We start from the raw sequence: 27,486 nt of genomic DNA, 5'->3' as shown, positions 1-27,486 counted from the left end.
GGAACGCGCCTTTAAAACGAGTTTTCTAGATTTATTTTCACACGCTACTTCTGACTTGGAATGCTTGTTTCATAACACTGATTCCAACGTGTCAAGGCCTAGCCAAAGTGCCACCTCCCCCCACAGTCTATCCCTGTCATTTCCACTGCTTGTTTCTTCCCTGTCTAAATTCTTTCAGCGCTGATGGTATGAATCACTCTTACTGTGACCCGAGATTAGATGCTAATCTAATCTTCATCCAGGTAAGGTCTAACCCAACCAGAGACACGTAGGGCGGGGGAAGTTCTTTTACTGTCCCTTCAGTAGCTACACAATGAAAGGTTAAAAGGAGAACAGAAAAGCTGGCTAAAGCAGAGAGTATTTTCATATCAAACGCACATCCTAGGACTAAACTGGAGATTTATAGTAACCGTGTATATTTGTGTATCATTTTACATGCACATCCCACTCTCACCTAATAATAACAGACTTTATCATGTGGCTTCATGGATTACATACAGCTTTCACATCATGTACTTTGTTTATTCATCAAAACAATCTTATGATTTGAATCTTGTTATCCATATTTTGTAGAGAAGCAGCAAAGCCTGTAAGAGGTTATGCGATTTGTCCCCAGCTGCACTGAAGTCCATTACCTCCTTCTCAGTCCCAGCTGGCCTTACCCAGTGGCCTGTCTCGTCCTCACAGGAACCCCATGCGGAAGGCCAGAAGGACATTCTTAGCTTTGACTGATAAGTGATGAAGATGATTTCTCTAGAGAAAAAAGGGAGAGAAGAATTCACCCATCCTAAGCAGTCTCTGCCTCTCCCCTTTTAGAGGTAGGGAGGGGAGTGGAGTGGTTGTTGGAACAAGATTGTTTCAAAACAAAAAACAAGTGGCAGCCAGCAGGTTTACTGTTTGCAAGAGATTCATGAGGAAACAGAGTTGGAACATGATTCAGATATGTATACATATGAACAAACACATACACATATATATTCATGCATATATAAACCATAAAATATTAAAATGTAGGAAAAACTGTATATCTGCCTCTACTTATATTGTTAAAAGATAAACTGGGGCATATTAAAATTTTTAAGAGTTCATTTGAGCAAAAATCAGTTCCAATTGAACAGCACCAAAACGGAAATGGTTAGGAGTGCCCCACCCCACCAGAGCTAGGGGTGGACGGAAGGAGAAGGTGCAAATAAAGGAAGTCATTTGATTGGCTGTCGCTTGAAAGCTGGTTGGCTGTTTGTGATTGGTTGTCCTTAGGTTTCCATTTCTTCACCTTGAGGCATCTCAGGCCTAGGTTTTGATTTGCTTCCTTAGGCCACCAAAGCAAAAGCGTCTCTTCAGCCTAACAGCCTCCTGGTTTAATTATTTTTAACAATACGTGTTTTGTGAAATCTGAGATTGATGGGGAAATCTCATCATTGGGATGGACCAGATTTGTATTGAAAAATTGTAGAGGTGGAAGTAAGGTAAACATCGGGAGGGAAAAGCTCTGTTAGACTGAACTGGATTAGGAAGACTCTTTCACGTCCTAAGAAGAAATGGAGGATGGTGGGACACGGGCTTCTCCACCCTGAAGAGTTCCTAAAAAAGGCCTCCTTCTTTCTCACAAAATGAATCATTGAGGCAAACGTTATAAAGGTCGCTTCGCAAAATGTTTGTACCTAACGGGTATTTCCAACAGAAGTATAAGAGATTGTCTATTCCGCTATAGTTTTTATTAGCACTGGGTTTTGTAAATTTTAAAAAATACTACTTTGAAATATAAAAAACAATTACTGTTTTTAATTTTCAGTTTAAGGTGAAATTTTCTATGTGCTTCTTTAGTAATTGAAATTTAGTAATTTAGTAATTTCAAAATCGTATTTCTTTTTAGCTTTCCTTTGTTTTTTTGGTGGGGGAGAAGGAAAGGTAATTAGGTTTATTTATTTACTTACTTATTTATTTTAATGCAGGTACTGAGGATTAAACGTAGGACCTCGTGCATGCTAAGCATGAGCTCTAGCTCTGAGCTAACCCCTTCCCCTGCAAATTGTATACGTTTCATAGTATCTGTTTTAACAACAGCGTTTTAAAATCAATTTATATAAGCCTCACAGTGTTTAAACATTTGCTACACATATATAATAACCACTGATATTAATAAAAATTAGAAAATTTCTTTGCCATACCTACTAATTTCACTAAGCCTGATTACATTTTTATTGTGATTCATCTCCAAAAGAAATAGTTCAAAATTTGTCCCAAATAATGGAGGCACACTTTCTTTTATTTTCTCTGCTGCTACACTGCCCACACTAAGCAAATTTGCAGATATAGACATAAATGCCAAATAATAGAATCCACCCGCAATATGTTAAAATTTTTCAAATGTGCGTTCTCTAAGCAGCATTGTTTTGATATTTAAATAATAGTATATTTTAGGACTACTGACTAAATAATGATAAACTCTGAGTTCATCTATGAGTAAATAAAACTGTGGGAAAATCTGAGTTGTGTAAAACATTGAACCTTCCTGCAAAAAACAACAAGAGAGTATAATGAGGTTATGAACATGAATTCAATAAATTAACAGACAACATGAAATAAGTGACATAAAAAAGTCAAAGTGTTTTTGCAGGGAGTGAGGAAAAAGCATTCCCTTCCCTTCCAACACACACACACACACACACACACATCCCCCACAGGGAGACAATGTAGAAGGAGACTAAGGAAAAATGATATTGTAGATAAGTGAAAATTTAAGTCATTTTTATTGCCTAAAATAATGAGACAAACATTAATAAGGTCTTTTATTATAGTTGCATAAATTGGGCTTTAATTTGTGACCACTGAGAATATTGCTACTGACTAGAGATTAAATTTGTTTTTATTGAATGTAATAAATAAATATTGTATATTAAAATATTATGAATCATGTGTATTTAGAAATAATTTTATCAAGTGCAGGTACAATGACTTATTAATCCTTGAAATTATTGCTTAGATTAGTGCCTAGAACATAAAAATGGTCTTTTTTTTTTTTTTTTTGGCATGAACGATCATAAAGTGTAATGTTTGAAAGGGCCAAGTTTTAGATAATGTCATTAACTTAGCATATATATAAATAAACATGCATTCAAATTCAAAACCATGGAAAATATTTTAGTTTAACAATAAACTTCTATTTTTAAGAGGTGATCATAGCAATTTTTATTTAAATTGACTGTAAATCATGCCCTACCTGCTCTGTGCAAGGTAACAATTTTGGTGTTAAAGAAACTACACAGTTTCACGAAGTTTGGCCTCCATTAATCAGTCATTATGATCCAGTAGTAAGCTAGGATTTGTTACCAAATAACAAAAATTCGGGACAGAGTGAATGAAATATCATAGAATGGGAAAAAAAAAGGCAGTGATTTTGGAGCAAAATGAACTTATGCTTATTCTATTTGTGCTTTGGCAATTGACTCACAGATTGCATTTTTAAAGATTTAACATAATATCAAAACTAAAATGTAAAATCTGTTACTTTTTCAAAAATAATTTAAAAAATAAATCTATTTTTAGTATTATAAATCTATGCAGAAAATTTGGAAGGTACAGAATATCATTCACAAGATGAAACAAAATCTACAGTGAAATCTACTTTTTAAAAGTAATTAATATTTGTAAAATACTATTCTGGTTCACTGTTAGTCTTTAATCTTTTGCTTTTTTGTCATAAATTCTCCTTGACACCTATTGGCAGGTTTCTGGCAGCTTCCTGAGTATATCTTAATATTCTAATTTTTTTCAGCTTTGTAGATATTATATTACCTTCACAATACTTGAGATTTTTTTTGCTTATGTTTCCTGCAGCTTTCAACTTTTAGCTACTCATACAAAAAAATGATATTACTATAATAATACAAGAAAATTAGGTTATTTTCAGCCTCTAATTTATATGGGGAAGTCTGCACTAGAATTCTCCCTCTTGTAACATTATGGGGAGATTTACCCTCAGCTGTTAGAAGTCTTAAAGACTCCTGTATCTGTTCTTACCACTTAATTTATATAATGAACCTCCCCTGCAAAATTCAAAAACATTTAACTGGTTTTCGTAAAAGAGTTCCTATAAATTTGGGCTTTTGTTCCATGAAAATCAACAGGACTAATGTCACTTCAATCAGAAAAATGGAAAAAAGATATAGAAGACATAGAAACAATGTCATATGGGAACTTTTCCTATAGTGGAACACGATCAGGTGCATTGTTACTATATGTGTAACTATCATTAAAATGTCTTTGATTGCCAGTATAAAATTTTGTGATTATGAGAATTGCAGTTTTAGGAAAAATCAAATGCAGCAATGTTTGCTAGATTTAGTAACATTACCTTATCAACCAAGTACAAATTTTGCTGTGGAAAGTGCTTGTTCTCAGTTCCAGTGACCAGTGATTTAGAATAGGTGGGTTAAGCAGTACCCACAGCCCTTTGCTCCCCACTGGGTTTGACTGGGTATTTAAATGTCTGTAGTTGAGGAGAGACTAATGGCTGAAAACCAAACAGAGCTGTGTATTTGTGTTCGAATCTACCTCAAAGGCACTTAGGTACACTGAACAGCTGTTTTGAAACAGTCTGTTTTCTCTATTGGCAGAAAGAAATGTGTTTGTGTTTATGTGTTGTTAAAACAAATTTAACATCATTAGACAGAGGATGTCATGTCCGATTCCTTGCAGCAGGGATTCCTAACTGCTGGACATAATAGAGAAATTAAAAGAGGTGTAAATCCCAGTAAATAATATATCTAATAAATAACTCACAGAGAAAAAGATAACATTGTTTCCTACAGCTATTGAAGAGGAGCGTATCATTATAAATTCAGGGCAGAAAATCTTTATTTCATCTTAAATCCTATTATTAAATCTATTTTCTTGCTCGCTGCTCCCTGATCTTTCCTGGATGTCCTCATTTTCTTTACAGTAATGAAAGAAACTCTCTAGATATTTCTGTGTTCCTAGCTTTTGTTACTCTATGAATTTATTCATAGAATTCCTTGGAATTTTTTTTTCTATTAAGAGTCAAGCTATGATATGCCAAATCAATTTAGAAGCTAAACTTAAATTACATTTAATATTATCCTGGTGTCTCAGTTTTCAGTTATAAAATTTTCAAAAATATGTACAGGTTCTTTAAAATATTAACATAATACACGTATTAATAGAGACTTCACTGAAAATTTTAAAAGAAAATTAAAGTATTTATACTGTAAGCCAACACTAAGACATTTGGGAACCGCACAGAATTCTTAAATTCTACCATATAATCCCTTAATTAGAGTATAAACATACAACTCTAAAAAATAGTAATAAAGGACATGCTTAATGCAAACCATACATACACTCTTGTTCCAACAACATTTATAGAACTCAGATTTCTCTTCAGGAATGATACTTTACCAATTATAATTATTTATTTTGAGGTCTATTATCCAAAACTCATATCCACTTTTTGGACCTGCTGTTAACTTGTATCAAGTTAATAAATAAGAAGAAAAACAAAACAAAACAAAACAAAACAAAAACAATGAGACTCTGCTATGAACAGTTGTATACAAACAAATTCAATAACTTCGGTGAAATGGAAATCTTCCTAGAAAGGCACAAAGTATACAAACTGACTCAAGAAGAAACAGATCTGAATAGACTTGTAATAAATATAAAGTTGAATCAGTAATCAAGAACTTTCCACAAAGGAAAACCTGTAACTGAATGGTTTCAATGATGAATTCTAACAAACATTTAAAGAAGAATTAACACAGATTCTTTGAAAACAATTCTAAAAACGTAAAAGGAGGGAACACTTCTGAATATATTCTGTGAGGCCAGTTTTACTCTGATAACCAAAACCAGACAAAGACATCACAAGAAAACAAAACTGCAGACCAGTAACTTTAAGAATATAGATGCAAAAATCCTCAACAAAATGCTAGCACATCAATACAACATAAAAAAGAATTGTACATCATAACCAAGTGGCATTTATTTCAGAAATGCAAAGGTGTTTCAACATTTAAAAATCATTCAATGCATACAAAGAGAATAAAGGACAAAAACCACGTCATCATCTAAGTAAAAACAGAAAAAGCAGTTGACAAACTCCTTTCATCGTAAAATCACTTAACAAGCTAGAAGTAGAAATGAACTTCTTCAACCTGATAAATCAAATCTATGAAAACCCATATCTAATGTAATACTAATGCTTAAAAATTGAGAGCTTCTCCCAGATATACAGAACAAGATAAGGATGTTTGCTTTTGCCACTTGTATTTAACTTTTTACTGGAGGTTCTAGCCAGGGCAACCAGGCAAAAAAAAAAAAAAAAAAAAAAAAAAAAAAAGAAAGAAAATGCATCCAGATTGGAAAGAAAGAAGTAAAACTATCTCAATTTGCAGATGGCATGAGGTTGTATATAGGAAGTCCCAAGGAATTCTATTAGAACTACTACAGTAAATTTGATAAAGTTAAGGATAGAAAGTCAATATAAAAAAATTAATTATATTTGTATGTACTAATAGTGAACAACCCCAAAAAGAAATTAAGAAAACAATTCCATAACAATAGCATTAAAAAGAATAAAACATTAAAGAATAACTTTAACAAAAGGAGTACAAGATTTGTACAGTAAAAATTACAAATCATTATTGAAGGAAATTGAAGACAATCTAAATACATTTGGACCTTGAACAACAAAGGTTTGAACTGTGCATGTTCACTTATATGTAATTTTTTTTCAATAGCACCTCATGATCCAAGGTTGGTTGAATTCACAGTTGCAGAACCACATATATGGAAAACCAACTTTAAATTAAACTCAGATTTTCAAGTGTATGGAGGCCTGGCACCCCTAATCCTTGTGTTTGTTGTTCGACTGACTATAAGTGTAAAGTGGAACTGTAAGTGGAAAGATATCCCACTTACAGTTCGTGGATTGGAAGACGTCATATTGTTAAAATGGCACAATCCCCAAATTGATCTACTTATTTAACACAGTCTTAACATCTCAGCTGTCTTTTTTGGCAGAACTTGACAAGCTTATACTAAAGTTCATATGGAAAGACAAGGAATCCAGAATGGACAAATCAATCTTAAAAAAAAAAAAAAAGTATGTTGGAGGAACCATTCTTCTTGACTTCAAAACATACTAAAATTTATTACAAAGCTACAGTAATTAAAACTGTATGGTACTGGAATAAAATAGAGATGTAGATCAATGGAGTAGACTTGTGAGTCCAGATAAAAATCCATACATTTATAGTCCACTGATTTTGACAAGGATACTAAGACTATTTAATGGGTAAAGAATAGTCTCTTCAACGAATAGTGTTGGGGCATCTGGAAATTCATATGCAAGAAGCTGAAGTTGGACTCCTGCCTAACATAATATACAAAATACACTTAAAATTATCAATGGACTAAATCTAAGAACTAAAACTATAAAATCTTTAGAAGAAAACATCTTTTTACATCTTCATGACCTTGGATTAAGCAGTGAACTTTAGACATGATATTAAAAGCATAACCAACAACAACAAAAACAAAAAAAATTGGACTTATCAAAATTAAAAATTCTGTGCTTCAAAGGACAGTATCAAAAAAAGTGAAGAGACCACCTACAGAATGGGAGATAATATTTGCAAATCATATTCTGTTAAGGGTGTAGAATCCAGAATATAAAAAGGACTCTATAGGAATAATATGATACATAACCCAATTACAAATGAGCAAAGGATTTAAATAGATGTTCTTGTAAAGATACATAAATGGGAAATGCAATTTAGAATGACAATGAAATAAGACTTCATACATGCTATGATGGGTATAATAAAAAAGACACGATAAATGTATTGTTGAGGATACTGAAAAATTGAAATCTCATATATATTACTGGATGGAATATAAAGTACCACATCTTCTTTGGGAAAAATTCTTGCAGTTTCTGAAAAAGTTAAATATAGAGTTACCATTTGATCCAACAATTTTACTTCCAAGTATGTAGCCAAGAGAATTTAAAATATATGTTCACACAAAAACATTTCTTTACCATTGTTTATAGCAGCATTATTCATAATAGACAAAAAGTGGGAAAAATCCATATTTCCATCAAGTGATGAGTGAATAAACAAAATAGTGTGTATCTACCCACCAGAATATTATTCAACCATAAAATATGAAGTATTGATACATGCTATAGGTGAATCATGAAAACATGCTCAGTGAAAGGAACAAGATAGACTCACACACACATAAAATACACAAAATGTTATACAATTCCATTTATATGAAATGTCCAGAATGGGGAAATCTAAGAGAGAAAAAAAAAGAAGCCAGTGGTTTGTAAGGGCCAGTAATGCGTTTTTTGAGGGGGTGATGAAAATGTGCTGGAATTAAATAGTGATGCTGGTTGCACAACCTTTTGAATATTATTAAAACAACTGAATTATAAATAGATAAAATGGAACGAAATAGAAAATAGGTAACACTAGATTTTAACACATTATAAAACTGTATTAATTTTTAAAAATTGGTAATATTTTGTACATGATAGATCAATAAGAAGAAACAGAGTCCAAATATATTCATAAACACACAAACACACAGCTCTTTTTTGTTCATGTTGAGACTATCAAATACTTGCTAAAAGATATTTTATTCAATAAATGTGTGTGGAGAACAGGCCATGATTCAGAGAAAAAAATTGCAACTGCATCCCTGCTTCAATATTATGCCAAAATATATTCCAGATGAAATAAAATTTTAAATATAAAATAATAGTTATAAAAGTCATAAGAAAGAGGGAGTGAGAGAGATTGAGAGGATATTTTTTCTCTAGTTCTAGTAAGAAGACTTATAAACAGTAAACACAGTAATGTTTTGACTTTACTGTGAAATAATGAATTTTGACTGTGAAATTTTTAAAATATCAGCATGACAAAAATAGTAGCTTATATTTAGATGAATATTAATTTTAATATATGCAAAGCTTTTATGAATCAAGAAAGTAGCAACCAGCTTTATAAGTCAAAGGATATTTGCATGTAGTTCAAAGAAAAAAATAAACTTTTAAACATATAGTAAAGTGCCTGGTCTGTACAAATACTTAAAGAAATGTAAGTGTAAACTATAATATAGTATCATTTCTACTCTTCATTTTAGCCAAAATAAAAATTTCTGTTAATATTTGGTATTGAGGTTATAGGAAAACAGATATGTGGTGTTGGGGTATATGTAAATTATTACAATAACTTTGAAATAATTTGACCTTATCTCTCAAAAAGAAAGAAAAATCTATACCTGTTGATTCAGAATTGCTGTCTCTAGAATGACACACATTGTTAGCATAGTTTGCAGGCTATTCATGATAATGCTGTCTTTAATAGTAAACGCTGGAGACAGCTGTCTTTTGGGAGACTTACTGCCCAATATATGGTGATATGGAAACATTTCCTGGATATATTCTCAAGTGAAGACTTTTGAGAGTCTTACTGTATATTCTGATTTATTTGTATTTAAAAAGTACAAAGACACACTTATACACATACAGTTTTTATATGCATAGACTTGCTCTGCATAAATCCACAATAATTCCAAAATAGTTGTGGTGCCACTAGGAAGGGCAATTTGGGATCTGAAGGGAGAAGGCTATTACTTGCCATATAGAAGGCTGCATAGGCAAATCAATCTCAAATATTTGAAGAAATTTCCTGTGGTACAAGAAGAAATGCACTACTGGTTATGAGAACAGACTTTGACATTAGATAGCCCTATATTTTTGTTTGTTTTTGTTACTTACTGTGTCTTGGGAAATTACTTACTCTTTGTAAAATAAAGATAAAAATGGTGGTCGCCTATAGAGCTATTGTAAGCATTAAATAAGAAAAAGCATGTAACGTATTCTAGAGTCTGACAAAGAGTAATAAATGACATGTATTATTTTTATTATTAATAGTAAGAGTAGCTCAAGGAAATTGAATGTACAAAGCTTTTGGCTTCCAGTGACAGAAGTTGTGAAGATACTCTTACAGTGGCTGCGATCTAGCTGAGAACTTCCTGTCCGTGTTGCCACAATAAACTGAGGTGTGGCAATCATTGTTGTCTGTGTTGTGAGTAATTTGTTTCTTGTAATACTTTACCAGTTTCTTTTATGTTAGAACTGAATCAGTGCCATGCCTGTAAAGAATTCTCTCACTCTCTCAAATTATGAAATGATTTCTTGAGTAGGAAAGGGGTGGAGTTCCTTTTAACCATAATGCAGAGAATTGTTGACAGCTTTGGGTGTGCCAGTGGGAGTGTTCTGTGTATGAGAAAATTATGTCACCAAAAGCTATAAGCCTTTGCTGTAGATGGGAACCAGTTTTAAAGTCAGTAAACACAAAGTTCTAGGTGATCTAAGAACCTAGGAATCTTTGTAGACCATTTTCATAATGCAGGAGCCTCAGTCACTTTCATAATCTTAAAAGCCAATAGAATTCTGCTCATGATCAGGAAAGGAAACAGAAAATATAACTTTACCCTTTATATTAAACAATAGTGTTTCTCTTTTTAAAATACCATGTTCCCTTCTGGTTATTAAATCTCAGGAAGGACACATTCTTAGAACTGGCATTACTGGGCCAAAAGTTAAAAGCATTTTAATAGCTCTTGATCTATACATACTCATATATACATGATACACATATATATTGAGGGAAAGCCATTTATATTGTTACCAGCATTACATGAGTGATATTAGTTATCTGCATCATATAATGTTGTCATTTACACAATAAGCTAATTTGCTAGTCATAAAATTATATTTTGAGATTAATGTCCTTTGATTATTACCAGATCTGGACATTTTCCCTTTTCCCTTTGTCTAAATTGTACATTTATGTTCTACTTATGACAATTTGTTTATTAGGTTCTTGATGTTTTCACTACCAATTAAAATGATCCATTATTACTTATATATAAGTACCCTGGAATCTTACCTGGTGAATTTTTACTTGTGGAAACTAGTTTGAGCCTCTTATCTGTCTGACTCTATAATTTGTGATTTTGAATTAGACCTATTATACTTAATGGTCCATGAGTAGAAAAGAGGGTAGATATTTCTTAATTTCACTCCCTATTGTAAGTAATTATAGAAATTTCTACCAGAAACTGGGATATATTCAACTCTTAACACTTATTAGGACTATCATTGAGAAATTTTCTTTTCAGAGAGTTTTATCAATAGTTTATCATTAGAAGGCCTGTTTTTCCATGCTGTTATTCTCTGAAAATATCTTAGTTTTTGAGTGTGGGTACAGATTTTACCCACTAAATATTTGATGTAGTTACTTATTTCTAAACCCAGTTCTTCTGCTAACTTGTTAGTAAACCTTTGACAAGTCGTTCAGCCTCTTTGTTTCCTCAACCACAAATGAAGTATTAGCCTGAGATGTCTCTAAAATCCATGCTGGCTGCTCCTTATTGATTCATTTATACTGTGAATTTCTTGGCTCTAGATACACCTTGAGAATTTCCACATGAATTGAGAGTTGTCCATGGTCTACACTGAGTTGGATTCTCTCCCTATCTCATTCTTTTAATCCTTTTCCAGCAAAGATAAACAGTACGAAGGTTTCAAAATTTTAAAATCCCAGACTCCACTGTTTTGAAATTATTCTAATTTACTAAAATATGGACAAAGATAAAGCAAAACATGTAAAAGCACTGTCTTGCAGTGTTTCTGAGTCAATTTCATTTTCCTGTGATTTATAGACAACTACTCATGTGTCTTATGAGAGAGAGCGTTACATTACAAGCTTCATGCTACGAGTTACAAAAAGTGCATACAAGATTTGCAAATATAGCCATGCAAAGAATTATTGCCACTTTTTCATCTAGTTTAAAAATCATCTGAGAAAGAATGTGATGAATCCATTTAAACTCTTAGTTACATTTTAAATATTTTGTACATACATGGACTCTGAATAATTAACTTTGCTCACTACTCAGTGATTTAAGTGGAATGACCCTTGACAGTCTGTTTGTAGTAACTAACACAATCCATTCTAATTAATTTTTTTAAGGGAAGATATCTCCAGTTTAAGATTCCTGGAGGCAAAATTGCCCTTTTAAAATTTGTTAGTTTAGTGATTTTTCTCTCTTAATGAAAATGAAAGTGTTCTGCATTTTAAAAACCTGGATGTGCTTTTTTTAAAGGCACATGATTATGTAAGTAATTTAAGCTCAGACATTTATTATTGAGAATTGTACCTTTACTTTCTGCATACCAGTCTTCTAATTTATTCGAAACTGTGTAGCCTAAAAGTTAAGTAACAGTAGGTCTGAAAGTAAAAGATTCAGTGATTTTTTAAAAGAATATGAATTTGAAAGCTAAACAAATACTAAAATAATTTTACTAACATAAAAGTTCAGTTTATAAGATAGCAAAAGTAAAATCTATCATAAAATTTACAAGCAGCTCTAGTAATTATTAAATACTAGATTTAGTGAGCAGGGAACTCTTATCTTCCTTTTTAAGTGGCTGTTTATCTTACACTTGACCTCTTCCCTCATTTTATCCTTTTAAATAATCCTGTAGTAGAGTGAATCTCTGATTAATATTTAAATGTACATGGAGAGAAATAGGTAACCTAATCAGAGAAAATAATTAACAAACCACCTCATTCTTGTGTCCCTTAATTCCTACAAGGCAGTGGATATCTTGATCACTACAATATCATTTCCTTTGACCTCCTTTCTAATTCAAAGCTTAGTAGATTTCATGATTGAACTGGCTCACTATCACTTAATTATAGTTCCTAAATATTTTCTGAATTAAAATCTACCATTTTGCTAGTTGTTTTCTGTTTGTTCCATTTATGTTTTGTGTCTTTTTTTGTCTCTTCTTGTCTTCTCTGTGCTAAATTGAACATGTTTTATGATTTCATTTTGCTTTCTCTCTTGACTTATTTTTTATTCCTCAACATCAATATGTCTTTCCATTTTTTGTTGTTAAATAAATGATTCAATGAGATAATTTAATATCTCTAATCTCCCTTTTTGTGAACTAGGGAAAGTTATAATACCAACACTTTATAGTTGTTTGGATAATTTAAAGACTTAGTAAATAGTATAATAAAATAAATAGCAAATAGTATATATAAAGATATAGTAAATGGTATAATCATGCAATCATTTAATAATAATGTAATAGTATAATGAAGATTATAATAGTAGTATAATAAATGATATTAAATATCCATAATTAATCAATGTAAATAAATTATAGAATAGAATATGAAATAGGATAATAAATAGCTTAGCAAAGTGCCTAAAATACACAGTGAGCTCAATAATACTAGTTATATAAGAAATAATTACATAATTATGTAAGAAACTCCTCCTTCCACCATTATGATTTTAGGACTGCCTGTTTCTCTAATGGAAGTCACACAAGTATAACAGCCAAAGTTAGTAAGTCTTAGTAAATTTTTAAATGATTACTTTGGTTTCATTTAATGCTTTAAATTTGTGTTCATTTTTCCTCTTCTACTGTGTCTTTTTGCTTATTTTGTCTGCTTAGTAGCTTCTTTTTGTTTAGTTTTCTGCCCAATACAATTTATTTTCCTTTAAAATAAGCTAACTTTTACAAATAACATAAAGTGAATCTCTTTAGTAAACAAATTGTAATTTCTGAAATATTTTGATAGTATCTTAAGTAAATTGTCATATAAATATTTTTGAAATGGAGTAAAGTACTAACATGTAATATTAAATGTAAAGAATGCCAAGGTTTCTTCATTTACACTTACTGTTATCCAATTCTTAAAGTATTATCTCAAGTAGGATGTAATATAAATAAATTGTTTTATACGTGGATAATTCTCAATAGAAAATAATGTAAGAACTAACAGAAAAACATACTCAAGTCCAAAAGAATAAATATTTGGTAATGATCAGATCAAATTTTAAAGCTGTTGAAATGACAAATATTCTTTAAGTTTTTCCAGATAGAATCAGAAAGGCAATAAATAAATTGAAGTTATAGAGCTTATAACTTCAACTCCCTAGTTAAAAGCAGAGCAGAAAGATGCAGTTTTTGAGAATGATTGAGGGAAATAGACATTTTAATGTGCAGCACAGGTAAATCATTTGCTTGGTAGTAGCTGATGAATAATATGTACGTAGTATGTTTTAAAATCTATTGGTAGTATTTATTAATACTTTAGGTATTATAATAATAAAAACTAGATAAATGATTGCTTTCCCCCCACAGTCATTAAGTAATTACTATCATTGCTTCAATTTAGGGAAGAATTTTATAACTTGTTTTAGAAATTGGACATCTGTGAATGTTCTAACAGTCCTAAACTGGCCCCAGCATGTTAGCCAGTTGAAGTCTATGATCAGAAATAAATGTATATTCTTACTACATAAAGCTAATTTGGTATCATCTTTTACTTGACGTGTGTTGTTTCCTTTTGAATCTCATTTTTTAAATGCAATGATTTAAGAGTTCTGCAGTTACATTAGAAATACAATCATTATCTTTTGGATGAAAACTGTCTTTTAAAATACCTGTTGTACACCTCTTTTAAAGCTGTAGTTGTTTCATATCTTATGCTGTTTTATGTCCCCCTTCCAATACTTAGTTATTAAAAGTAACTTTGGAGTATAGAGTTCTTTTCCCCAAAAATGCTGTATTTATTAGCTTTCTTTGTAAAAGATTCTGCCCAGGAATTACAAGTGTAAGCTGGCATACTAATTCATTAATTAAAGAAGCATGTTTTTTTATGTGCATACTATTACTTAACTATGAAGATACTGGTGTTATGATGATGTATAAGAGGTTTGTCTATCTAGCTTAGAGTGAAACAGAGTACACTTATATGAGCATTTATTTTATATTTTATAACATGTAAATAAATAAATGTTTCAAAAATAAATAAAGATTAAACAGTTCTTTATAATTTTCAACAGGCTGAAGCAAGTTATCACAGTTGATCCTTACAATTTTCAAAAAGCATGAACATATTTTCACAATTGATTCTCAGTTAAAATATGTTGAATTTTAAATGAGGACACATGACCTGAAGTCTCATATACTACAGGTCCAGGTTTTCTCACCCTGAGACTCATTGACATTTGACGTAGATAATTCTTTGCTGTGAACAATTGCTCTGTCATTGTAAGGTGTTTGCAGCATTCCTGGCCTGTACCCTCTGGATATCAACATCACCTCTCTCTCAGCTGTTATAACTAGAATGGTCTCCAGACATTCGCAAATGTCACCCCTGAGGGGAAATCACACTTCACTGAGAATCACTGCTGTAGCTTAATGATTTTCTTAATATGCCACCGAAATTCTGCTGATATTTCATACAAGTTAATCTAAAGCTGGAATTATGTTGTGCGTATATATAGTGGAAATACTTTCACTGGAGCTTGGTTATTTGTCTTTAAATAGCTTGAGAAAGTGAATTGACACATACCTCCAAACAGATGGCATAAAAGAAGCAGCAAACCCCTTGGAACCACAAAGACCTGTTTTGAATCCCAGCTCTCTGTAGCTAATCAAAAGAACAGTAATGTCCTTGAACCCACAGGATGATGAGTTCATCTCCCTCATGCTTTTTCCTAGATGCTAATTCAACCTTCTGGGATCAAGGCATTTGAGCATTATATCTCTATCATTATCATACAGGCTGTCTAAGTAGTCCCTAATTCTCATTGCTGCAATGACTGCTTTATGTAGAAAAAAATTTTAGTCTTGTATTTAATTTCTTCTTTCCTCATACATACAAAACATTGATCCCCTTCCTAGATATATAATAAACTAATTGTTCCAATATTTTGGACCATAGTAATGAACAATAAATGAAGACATGGAGAGTATCTGTGTGAGGTTTCTTAGTCTGGATATGTTGAATGTAGCAAGAAGCTGGCATATAGTAATATGTAAGCATGCAGATGCAACTAGTGAGCTACTGCAAATGTTTTTAGGACAAAGAGATTCAATGAGTTTTTAAAAAATCTTTCCAAAGTCCATAATACAGAAGAGAGTATTAAATTTAGTAAAAAAGTTTATCAAGACATTTCATTAACACTTATGTTGATTATAGCTGACCAGAAACAGATAATTCTGTGTATTTTTGATCCCTACTTATATTATTGTCCACAGAGTTTTACTCCATGTGACAAAAAAGCACTCCAGAGGAAAAAGGGTTAGTTAAAACTTGGGGATATAGAATTATATTTTGCAATGGAGTAATCTAATAAAATTTTGGAATCCTATTTCTAAATAGTGATTTTAGTTTTAAATGCATGAGATTCCAAGGAGAAGAAAATAGCAGTAAAGTAAAGAATGAAAACTTATGAGGTAGATGAGGAAAAGGAGAAAGAAAAGATATTGCCACACAGGTACAGGTGGAATTAGGGTAATATAATTTTAAATAAAAACAGTTATTGTATTTAGTAAGTCTGGTGCAGATTTCGAGAGAGGCTAAAATGAAACTTAAGTTTCAAGGCCCATCAGTTGAGCCCCTTCTATTGTCCTGGTTAGGGCAATTCGTTTCTAGTAATTTGCTCCTCTTCAAAAGGCCTCAAAATTGTATAAACGTCATTTCCATGAAAAATAGATTGGCTATCGCTTATAGTCTCGTTTTCTCTCCTTGGTGTTAATGTTAACTCATTTCATTTAAAAAACAATAGTAATGCTATAAAAATTACTCTGATATACTCTTAACACTTAAGTAAAACATAATACTTAATAATGCCCTGCGCATTTTTATACAAATACATATTGAATTTATTTAAATTTTGCATATTCATCTCTTAAAACTTTTCTTAAGGTCTAGGTTTCTGACCTAAGGTGTCCTGTCTTTTCTTTCTGTTTCCTTTCCTTTTCCTTTCTTTTCATTTGTTTTCTTTTTTTTTCTACCATACCTGCAGGGAGAACAGTTGGAAAAACATATCTGTTATAATAATGCCTATTCGTTATTGAAAAATTAAAAATTGCCCTAATTAATGTGATTGTAACAGTGCTTGGCTGAACATACATTCCATTTACTATCATAACCCAGTATCACAGTGAATTATTGGCTGAAGTTTTTTTTTTTTTTTTAATTAAAGATTTGGAAATAGGGGTTTTACTTTTATGGCCCTGGAACTAAAAAGTTATTGTTTGGTTTCCTGTAACAACAACAACAACAAAAGGACTGGTAAACATTTGGAGGTTGGGTCAACAAACATGGACAAACTTAAAGGGGATGGATTTGTTGATACATATCAGTTTTTTCCTTTCCATTTAAAACCCGAATACTAATCACAAAAATATATTCATATAGCTTTCTTAAAGGCTGGTAGTGGCTTAACAAATTAACACAGGGATTAAAAAAAATATGTATATACTTGAAAGACTACAAAAGACTTTGTTATTCACAAAAAGTTGTTATTTGCTTCAGAATATAATTAACATGTTACATGTCACAAGAAAGCCAATGAACAGCTTTCTTTTTATTACATATCCCATGTTTGTGAATTTGGCTACTTGCTAACATTTTTTTTTCTTACCCCAGAATCAGAACTCAAAGTACTTTTGCAGGGCTCAGTGGGGAAAGGTTTGAGTTGCTGGATGAGCATGTGGACCTCAACAAGGAACATGCTCATCCAACCCTCTGTACTATAGACAAGTGTCCTTTCACAACATCTTCACTGCCACATTTCCCTCATCTGTATACTTTTTGTTGGTGATTTTGCTGTTTAAAATGACCACTAAGTTTAGTACTGAGGTGCTGTCTAGTGCTCCTAATTGCTGAATGCTATGGCATGCCTCACAGAAAAAATATATCTTAGATAAGCTTTATTCAGGCATGAGTTATAATGTTGTTGACTGTCAGTTCAATGGTAACAAATCAACAGCATAGCTATTAAATAAGGGGCCTTTAAATAGAAATGCACATAAAACAGGTTATGAATTGATTCATTCATGAAAATGTTGTGACCAGAGGCTCACAGGAACCTAACCCTGCATTTCTCCTAGGAGCAAAGGTTCAGTATTTGCTAATTCAGTGTTGCAGCAACTTCCCACTGAATTACCTAAGAATAAAGAACAATGTAAATTAAGGCAAACATTGAAGAATCAGACAGCAAGAGGGTTTACACTTCTTACTATGTACCTTCAAACCAGTAAGTTTATTACTTCAAGGTCTAAATGTATAAAACATTGAATTTCTCAATTCTGCTTTGTGGATCCAGTGGAAAGACAATGGTTCAATTATCTGCCTCTTTATAAAGATATAAATTCTTCTTCTTCTTCTTTTCTTGTACATTTCATGAGGGCAGGGAATTTCTCTATTTGTTCATGTAGAAATAGTCACTAGAAAAGTGCTTGATTTATGCACTCATTATTAATGCTATACTCTGTCATAGTTAATTATCGGTATATGTATTTTATTCACACATTCAGTAAGTATTTGTGGAGTGTTTATCATTTGCTAGACACTAGTCTAGGCCCTAGAAACAAAATAAATAGACAATATGAAATCTTTGCCTTCATAGAATTTGCAGCTTAAAGCAATGCTCTCTGGACTTTGCTGCACATTGGACTCTCCTAAAGGATTTTAAAAACACTGACACCTGACTTCTACCCCTAGACATTCTGATATAATTGTTGTCTGATGGCACTTGGCCCTTGGGGGTCTTTGAAAGTTCCCCAGATGCTTCTGATGTGCAGCAGAATTTGTGAATTACTGATCTAGTATATAAGTTAGATGTTAAGCAATTCCAAATTAGTTACTCTTGAGAGTGATTATAGCTTGTAATTTTGAAACTTAGTGCATTGCCAAAAGCCATGACCTTACCTATGATGTTTGGTTCAAATTAAATTAATATTTGTTTGTTATTAAGATCATTTCAATTGTCCTATATTTTTATTCTAAAAGATATACTTCATTATGTTATTTTCAAAAAGCCAACCAATATTGCTTCTTTCAGAAAGAAACTTATATAAAAGTGATGAAATATTTAACATTTTCAGTTGAGTCACACATACCTAACTATATTAGATGGAGCTGCAAATCTTAATTAGTTTTATCTAAATCAAATATATTAATATGTTGTTCTCCCTAATATGTTGTATATAAAAAAGCTTTAAGGCCAAATGTTGAGTAGTTCTTAACTATATGACTGTGTGTATAATCTATTACTACATTTTTAAAATTAAGAAACAATAACTCTTAAGTATGTATGTATGCATTGGGCTCCCAGATACAAAAGTTTATGGTCATTATAATACATTTGTTCAAAATATTCAAGTCTAATAGTGCACTCAGCACAGTAGAACTGCTTCTATTTTTGTTAAACATTGTATCACTTCAGAACATATTTGAAATAGGTACTGGCCCAAACTGATAACTTTCTTCCCTTCATTTTGCATAATGCAGCATCTTTGGTATCAAGAGTACCGCCACAATCTTAAAACATTCTAACTTTGCTGAGTTTGCCGTGGCCACAGTGATAATACCCATTGTAAAAAGGAAATGCAGAAATAGTGGCTGTGCAATCCGTAACATGTTCCTTATACCCAGACTTTTTTTTTTATATTTTCCTTACCAGTATAATCTATATTCCAGTTAATAATTTAGTACTAATCAACTGCTTATCTTCTGAAAAGGAGAGTCTGTTTTGAATCACAAGGCAACTGACCTTGAAGGTAGGTTTAATATATGCAGATTTCTCATAGTGCCTCTAAGCTTTTACTCAGAGTATTTTCATTTCGGTCTCAGCTGTGTAACCTCCTTTTGTCTATGCTAACAGTAACTGATTTAATTATGATACCATTTTCACTCTTCTTTAGTTTGGGGTTTTAACATTTATTGTATAACTAGTTCCAGATGACAATCTGGTGTTTCAGTGAGCAAATAGAAAAAAATATGAATAGCTGAGGTAAACCATAAATATTACAAAAATAGTAATATATTTCTAAACTATTTCACAAGGCGCTGTGTGTCTCTGCCCAATTCATTCATTCATTTAGCATTTTTTAGTAGTGATGTGAGTTTTTTGCATTAGATAAAAGATGGGTTCTAAAATAAGGATTTAAAATTGTTTTGGGATTCTAGTTATGAATTGAAAAACAATATAAATTGAGCAAGGAGATATGCAATTTTTTAAATTTAAATTTTATTTCTAATTTTAATTTTTTAAATATTTATTTAATGGGAATTTTAAAACTTTGTAAGCAAAATTTATGGAAGTTCAGTTTAATTTTAATTTTTCCCATCAGTTCTAAACTAGGAGTATATTTCAATAAGAATAATAATACATGTTTTTTAATGTTGATAGTAAGTAACTTTGGCTTAAATGACCTAATGAGTTCTGTGGTATTTCTGGATATTGCTTGGCAATCAGCTAGATCAAAGAAGGAAAAAAAGACAAAGTAAAATTATTTTTGTTTATCTAAAAATTATACATAATTTGGGCTGTGAGAAAGAACTTATGAAGTGCTTTGAAAATACAATCCCATCATTAGATCCAATTGTAAATTCTTTCTTTGTGTATCAGTGATAGCAACTTGTTTTGAGGATTAAAATGCCTATTTTTGTTTGTTTTAATTTTTAAATATGTTTATTATCCTTCGTCACAAGGAAAAAGAAGAGATAAGACTTCTATTTCAAAAAAGGAATGATGGTTAGGTGAAGACAGTGGCAGCAAGGCAGATAATGACATTTTAATTGACTTTTTTTTGAGAAATGAAAGATGGCTTTGCTTTGAAATAATAAGCTATTTTATTGGGTAGAGTTCTCCTCTTAATGATTTCCTGTTTACACTGAAAAATACACTGGATTGATTTGGATTCTTATTCTTCTTCATCTAACTTTTAGTGATCACATTTGTGTCATCTTCATACTTAGAAAAGTGGAACAGGAAATGAGAAACTAATGTGCTCTTGGGATTAGCATAGTACTTTTGGTAATGAAAAGTGATCTCAAAGGAATACATTTACAGAACAAATTTTATTAGCTAAAACTTTAAAACAAAATGTTTTAGTATTAAAATTAACATTCCAAGTTGTTTTCATGAAGATTCCTTTATGAAAATAACCTGGATTTTGATTAGCCTGTTTTCTATTTTAAATCATGCTATGAAGGAATGACTAAATCAAATATAAAGGATAGAGCAATTTAACAGGCTTAATGGTCTTACAGATAAGATAGAAATGTTTCTGCTATTATCTTGAATAGTCAGTCAATAATGAATTGAGTTGTTGTCTTCTTCAAACACTATGCTGTTTTCATCTCTTGTTATGTTGCTGTAAAGAATTTTAAATATCATATTTCACATGCCAGTTTAAGGAACCATTGCTTTAAGACAGACAGACATTTTTCAAGAACATTAGTTGTGCTATTTAAAATCGACCTTTTATCTACAAATAATGTTGTTTTTCTCTCTGGGGTATTTGACCTGTCTAGGACTAAGAAGGTACATTTTAGCCTGCAAGCCATGAGATCACGCTAAAGAACAGTAACATTGTGCTCAGCTTAAAGAACAGATACTACAAGTGACCTCTGTTCAGAGTGACTTTCAGTAGATCGTAGTTGATGATATATATTTATAATTTTGGTTTTAAATTAAGTTTATGTATTTCTACTTTAGAAAACATGTTAGTCATTACAAATAACTGTCTTAGGAGTTAGCATGAATGTTTAATGATTTTTTTCCCAATTAAACTTTTAGAAGTTAACTTAAAATTACTCTCAAATTTATGTGGAATGTAGGGGTTAGTAACAGAAGTCCCATTTATTTAAGGATAATTGTTTCTGTATCACCGAGGCATAAAATTAATACTTTTTTTCTTATAATTACTTAAGCTTTTAATTAATTTAGCCACAAGAAGCACTTGATGAAGCAATTATGAAAAGCTCCCTAGGCTTTTGATCTATCCCTTTCATAAAAATAACTGGATTGTAATATCAAAATATGTAAACAAATACAATGACTGTTTTTGCATTTGAGTTTTATACAATTAAATTGTATAATTTTATTTTGTTTGATTGTGCCAAATGACATGTTTCCAAAAACCAAAGTTACTAAATTATGAACATTCCACAATCACTATTGAATGGAAAACACAATAAAATACTGAAGAGTGTGAGGCCGGCTTTGATTATGATGCATAATTAAAAATCCAAAAGTAACCATGACTAAAATGATTTCTGTGACATTTTCTTTTTTTCCCCTTATCTCTTTATTTCTTTTCTTTCTCATCCTCCTCATTGTCCTTCCCTACTCCTCTTTAAGCAAATAGAAATATTCTAAGTTAAGCCAAATTAATTTTAGAAGTAGAGAGGAGGGATTTGTCATAAGAAGGAATAGAAATTATTTCTTAAATACAAGTTATCTCATGTTAAAATCAATGCAAGAGAAAATCTAATTAATCTCTACTTAGCCAGCTCTCTGCATTAACTCAGGTTCTCAACTTCCTTAGTGGAAGATACTAGTTTCCAGGGTAGGCTGCCTTCCATAAGCAGAAGGCATCTTTAAAAAAAAAAAAGAAAGAAAAAAGAAAACAAAACAGCATTGATTGTTTTATTTTGTATTTCTCTGATTACTAATAAGGTTGATATTTTCCCATGTTGTTCAATTTATTTATAAATCTTTTTATTTTATTTTATTTTATTTTATTTTATTTTATTGTGCTAAGAGCATATAACATGAGTGCTACCTTTTTAAGCAAATTTTCAAGTGTGTGATATTGTTGGCTGCTATAGTGTTGTACAGTGGATTTCTAAAGTTTATTCATCTTGTTTTACTAAAATTTCATACCCTTTAATAGTAATTCCCTATTTCTCCCTCCCCCTGGCAACCACCATTCCTCTCTTTGAATCTATGAGTGTAACTGCTTTAGATTTCTCATATTAATGGAATCATGCAGTATTTGTCTTTCTTGCAATGGGCTTATTTTACTTATCATAATGTTTTTAAGGGTCATTTATGTTGTAGCATGTAACAGTAGTTCATTCCTTTTTAAAGGGGAATAGTTTTCCGTTGTAGACCACATTTTGTTATCCATTCATCCACTGATGGACATTTATGCTGTTCCCATTCTGGCTCTTTTGCATAGTGCTGTAGTGTCCTCTGACCATCTCACCAACTTTATGTTGCTCTCAATGGTCACTTGTATCTGTTACCTCACATGTTAATGCCATTTGCTCTTGTTAGTTCATAATTTACTTAGAATTTTGCATAATTTAATGAAATAAGAAGTGTTAAGAGAAAAAATTTTTTTCCTGAAAAACCAAGGGAAATACTTTGGAAGTGAATAAAAGCAAGCTGGTTAAAATATACTAAAAATTTCAAAACAATGGAAAATTCTAGAAGGCTTTTGTATTCCAGTTACTTTACAGATACCTTTAACATTTTCCTCCACTTAAAAAAAATACTAGAAATCAAAGGCAGTGTATGGGATTTAAAAAAAAAAAAAAAAAAGAATAAAGAATCCCAAGCTGTAGGTTCTTAGTCAAATAAAAGTTCTTGGTGATCCAACAAAACAGTAGCAGTCATATGTATTAAATGGATACACCATTTCTATAATTCTGTTTTAATTATTTTATTTGCTTAACTAGTTCAGTAAATTACCAATTCTAGAATTCAAGAAAATAGGATTTCTAGTGTACTTTGTAATTTATTTGAGGAAAAAAAATAATGTAAAGAGAATCTTTTTCTTTATTAGAATGAGGCTGACTGGATTCTGTAGGAGTTTGCACATCTAAATATTGTTTGGAAGACAGACTTGAGGAGCTATGCCTGCTATTTGGATTGGCTCTATCTTCTGGAAATTCTGGAGTTTTTACTCAATAACATGAACAAAATAATTTACAGTAAAGAACATGGATGAGAAACAGGTTTCACCATGAAAGCCAGCTCTGATTAACTGCTAGTGGCTACTTGAGGATCTGTGCTGAGATGAATTTAAAGCCCCTTCCACTTTTGAGTGAAGCGCCCTGGTCCATGGTGAGGACACCCACGGGCACAGGATGGAGCAGACCAGTAAAACTATGACAGCCTTGTTCTTCTGAGCTACCTCCACATTTCTCTTAGTGTTTTGCAGTCTTATAAATGAATGGTTTTCTACGTATTTCTTTTCTTCTTTTCCTTCTGTTGAGGAAACTCCCATTGGCGACATACCTGGGCATTGGTTAGCCACTACATTAATGAGAAAGATCGTGGGCTATGCACAATGCACTGTTATGGTTGACACTGGAAACACAGCATGTCTTTGTGCCTCACCACAAATGAGAACCACTTCATTCAAATGAAAACCACTGGATTTTCTTGCTGTCCCCTTGAAAAACTGAGTAACTACAGTTAACTTTCACTAAACAAAAGCAGTCCCTAAAATTTATCCCCCAAATACTATCCTTACAATTAAGAGTGCTACAGAATATGAAGGCAAGAGACCATTCCAATGATCAATATTTAATTTAGTGAATTTAATTTCAATGAATCTGGATGCTAAAATGACTCCCTGCTATTTTCACCATTCTTCACATGGCTTTGAGTTTATTTTAAGAGGCCAGTCTTCCCAGATGAAAAATAGAGTAATTTCTAAGATACCATAGTCACAAGGTTTATGGTATTAAGAAACTGAATAAGAAATATTACTTGGCAGTAATCTTTAACAAATGTGGAAAATGAAATTCTGACTTTTTAATGTAAATGTGGCTGGAATTATTTCTTGGAAGAGAAAATCAATAAACATATTCTCAGAAATAAAATATAATCTTTGAATATTATCTTCTAAATGTTCCCCACACTCTAAATGCTCCTTGTCACATGTACACATAAAAGATACAGTGTGCTATATAGATGTTAGATATGAGAAAGTTGATGATGCAAATGTGTAGATCTGCACACGTTAGGGATAATTTTATTTCAGTTTAATGCCTAGAGTATAATTGGCATCAGGAGTAAAAAGAAATGAAACCTTATTCATATAACAATTATTTATCCAATGCCTACAATATACTAGCAACTGTTCTGGTTCTGCCCTTGGGAAGTTTACCAACATGCAAAGGATGGGCTCGTAGGTTAATAGCTGAAGAGAATATGTCACAGGTCATATTAGGGCTATGCCCAGGCTTCTACCGAAATGTATCATAAATCCCTGTCATTCCCAACTTGCTTTACCCCAGCATAAACCAAGTTAGCTTTATTGTACAGATAAGAAAACTTGAAATTATTAAGTGCTCATGTTAAGTGTTAACTTACAGTCTTGACTTACCAAATCTATAACAGTAAAGCAAGTCCCACATTTTAGAACATGTGGCATGTGATTTCAGCCACTCAAATGGGATAAATCATGCTATAATTACAGTTTACAAGCCGGAGATATTCTCTTTTCAATGTTTAATCCTCTTAATGACATTATTTATTTTTTACTGGAAACCAATTTAGGAAATCATGTTAGTCCACTAAGCACTTCAGATAAGGTGATTCCACGAAGCATTCCAACATTATCACAAGGAATTGCTTTCGCATGCCATAAAAGAAAAAGAAATAAGCAGAATATGGCCTGCTGAAGGAGTTTACAGTTTTACAGCCCCTCCCACTGCAGCACATAAGTCACTCAGTTACAGTTAACTTTGGATTATCCCTCCCAGATTGAAAGCCAGACAGCCATCACGCACTCTGGGCCCGTGGTGCCATTTTTATGTGTGTTTCTAAATCAATGATGAGGGTATCGGAACCAATGCTGGACATGGACATGGCAAATTACAGTGAAGTTTTGGACCCAACTTACACGACTCTGGAGTTTGAAACTATGCAGATTCTATATAATTCAAACGGTGAGTTCTCATCTGCTCGTAGATAAAAAGAAAAGTTAAGTATAATGAGGGAAGTAAAACTGAGCCTCCCAGGTGGTAGCTCCGTGTTTTATTGCTGGAGTATTCAGGGCTTGCTTTTTAAGGCCACAAATCTGAGGCTTTTGTACTTCATCACAAAATTTAAATTAACAATGCTATGGCTATTTTATGTTTGAGGCAGAAAAAGCTTAGTTATGCGCAATAAAGTCACCTCCGAATTCTGTCATGGGCCAGTTAGGTAAAAAGAGTAGTTTCAGCAGTTATTTTATTTACTGTAAATCACAGTAATAAGTAATATTGGCAGGTTGGCTGTAAAGTATATTTTCTATGCAACATTTAAAATGACATATGGAGAAGTTTCTGTAGAACACTGCAGAGTTTTACTGGATGCCTCTTTTCATTATTCCAGTTCTCAATTGCTGCTGCTGAGAAACTATTTAAAATTCTATCAAGTTTTTGCACTGAACACAAATATGAAAAGAAATGAAGGTTTATATTGTAACCACACTTGACAAGCTAATGTTTAGCCTCACAAAGCTCTTGGTATTGTAACATTTTAACTAAATAAGACATGACTTGTTTAGGGCTCATGTCTTTATAGAATACAGTCACTGTTGAGTTTGAATTTAGATTTTTTTTTCAAGTAAAAGTCTTGTCCAAGATCAGTAATAGTTGTTAGAACTCCTGAAATCTACTAATTCTGTATACTTTGGAAAATGTGTGTGTGTGTGTGTGTTGGGGACTGAGAATGTATCATGCACTCAGGATATCTTAATGTTCTACTATGCTGTACAATTTCAGTGACTGTCATAGCTGTTATGTTTACAATAAACAATAATAACTTATTAGTGGGAAGGTCTCTAAAACTTTTCAGAAGATGAATTCTGAAATTTTAGCACAAAAGAGTTAAAATGAATTTGTAGTGCGACCACTAGGAAGTCACTATTTTGAATCCTTATGTGTAGACTTGACTAAAAGGTTTTAATAGAGTATTTACCTCAATAGAGTCATACATTTTTTAAAGACTATAGATGACTAAATAGTAGGGACAGATTTACCATAAATATTTACCAAAACAATTGACTTGTATGGCTCCTTCCAAAGTGTTGTCTATCTTGTTTTCTTGTAATAACGTGTAAGTTTCTTGTTAATAATATGTAACTATGACAGTAAACTGGAAACAAGAGTTGATTTTTTTTTTTTTTTTGGTATTTCCATTTAATCTTCCAAAACACAATCAATCTTAACGCTTCTAACTGCCATATATCTAATATCTCTTCTGTTTGTGTTACCAAAAGAAAAATTCCTAGCATTTAAATTCTATACTGTCACATGATTAGCCTCAAGCATATCCTCATTAAAGATTTTTTAACTTCATGAAATTACATATGACAATATTTGTCAGCTCAAAAGTATTTGTAAGTAGAATATATCTTTTGTCACAGAATGTAATTGGGACATGATAGTCTTTGATTTTATCTTTCATTATATTGAAAATATAACAATGAATTTTTATCATATTTATATTACTATACAATTATGATGAATTTAAGTTTATAGTGTATTACTTTATATGTTTGATATCTTTTGAGTACATGGAGATTTTTAAATATGTAGTAAACAATATTAA

The 27,486-nt window shown here is 31.8% G+C and overlaps 1 protein-coding gene across 3 annotated transcripts in view; it reads left to right on the top strand.

The window, feature by feature from the left end:
* The window catches only part of HNF4G (hepatocyte nuclear factor 4 gamma), a 106,987-nt gene that overhangs the window by 57,013 nt on the left and 22,488 nt on the right, over positions 1-27,486 (top strand). Inside the window, exon 1 of one of the 3 annotated variants that reach the window (XM_006185863.3) lies at positions 25,653-25,838. The exons of the other annotated variants lie outside the window; for them this stretch is intronic. Within the exon in view, the coding sequence (XP_006185925.2) occupies positions 25,703-25,838 (136 nt within the window). The 5' untranslated portion in view covers positions 25,653-25,702. Of the gene's footprint in view, positions 1-25,652; positions 25,839-27,486 lie in introns of those variants that run through there. 3 annotated transcript variants of the gene reach the window in all.

This window comes from Camelus ferus, chromosome 29 (genome assembly GCF_009834535.1).
Source record: "Camelus ferus isolate YT-003-E chromosome 29, BCGSAC_Cfer_1.0, whole genome shotgun sequence".
NCBI classification, from domain to species: domain Eukaryota; kingdom Metazoa; phylum Chordata; class Mammalia; order Artiodactyla; family Camelidae; genus Camelus; species Camelus ferus.
Note: the sequence above shows the minus strand (reverse complement) of the source record. Positions and strands in the feature narration are given on the sequence as shown.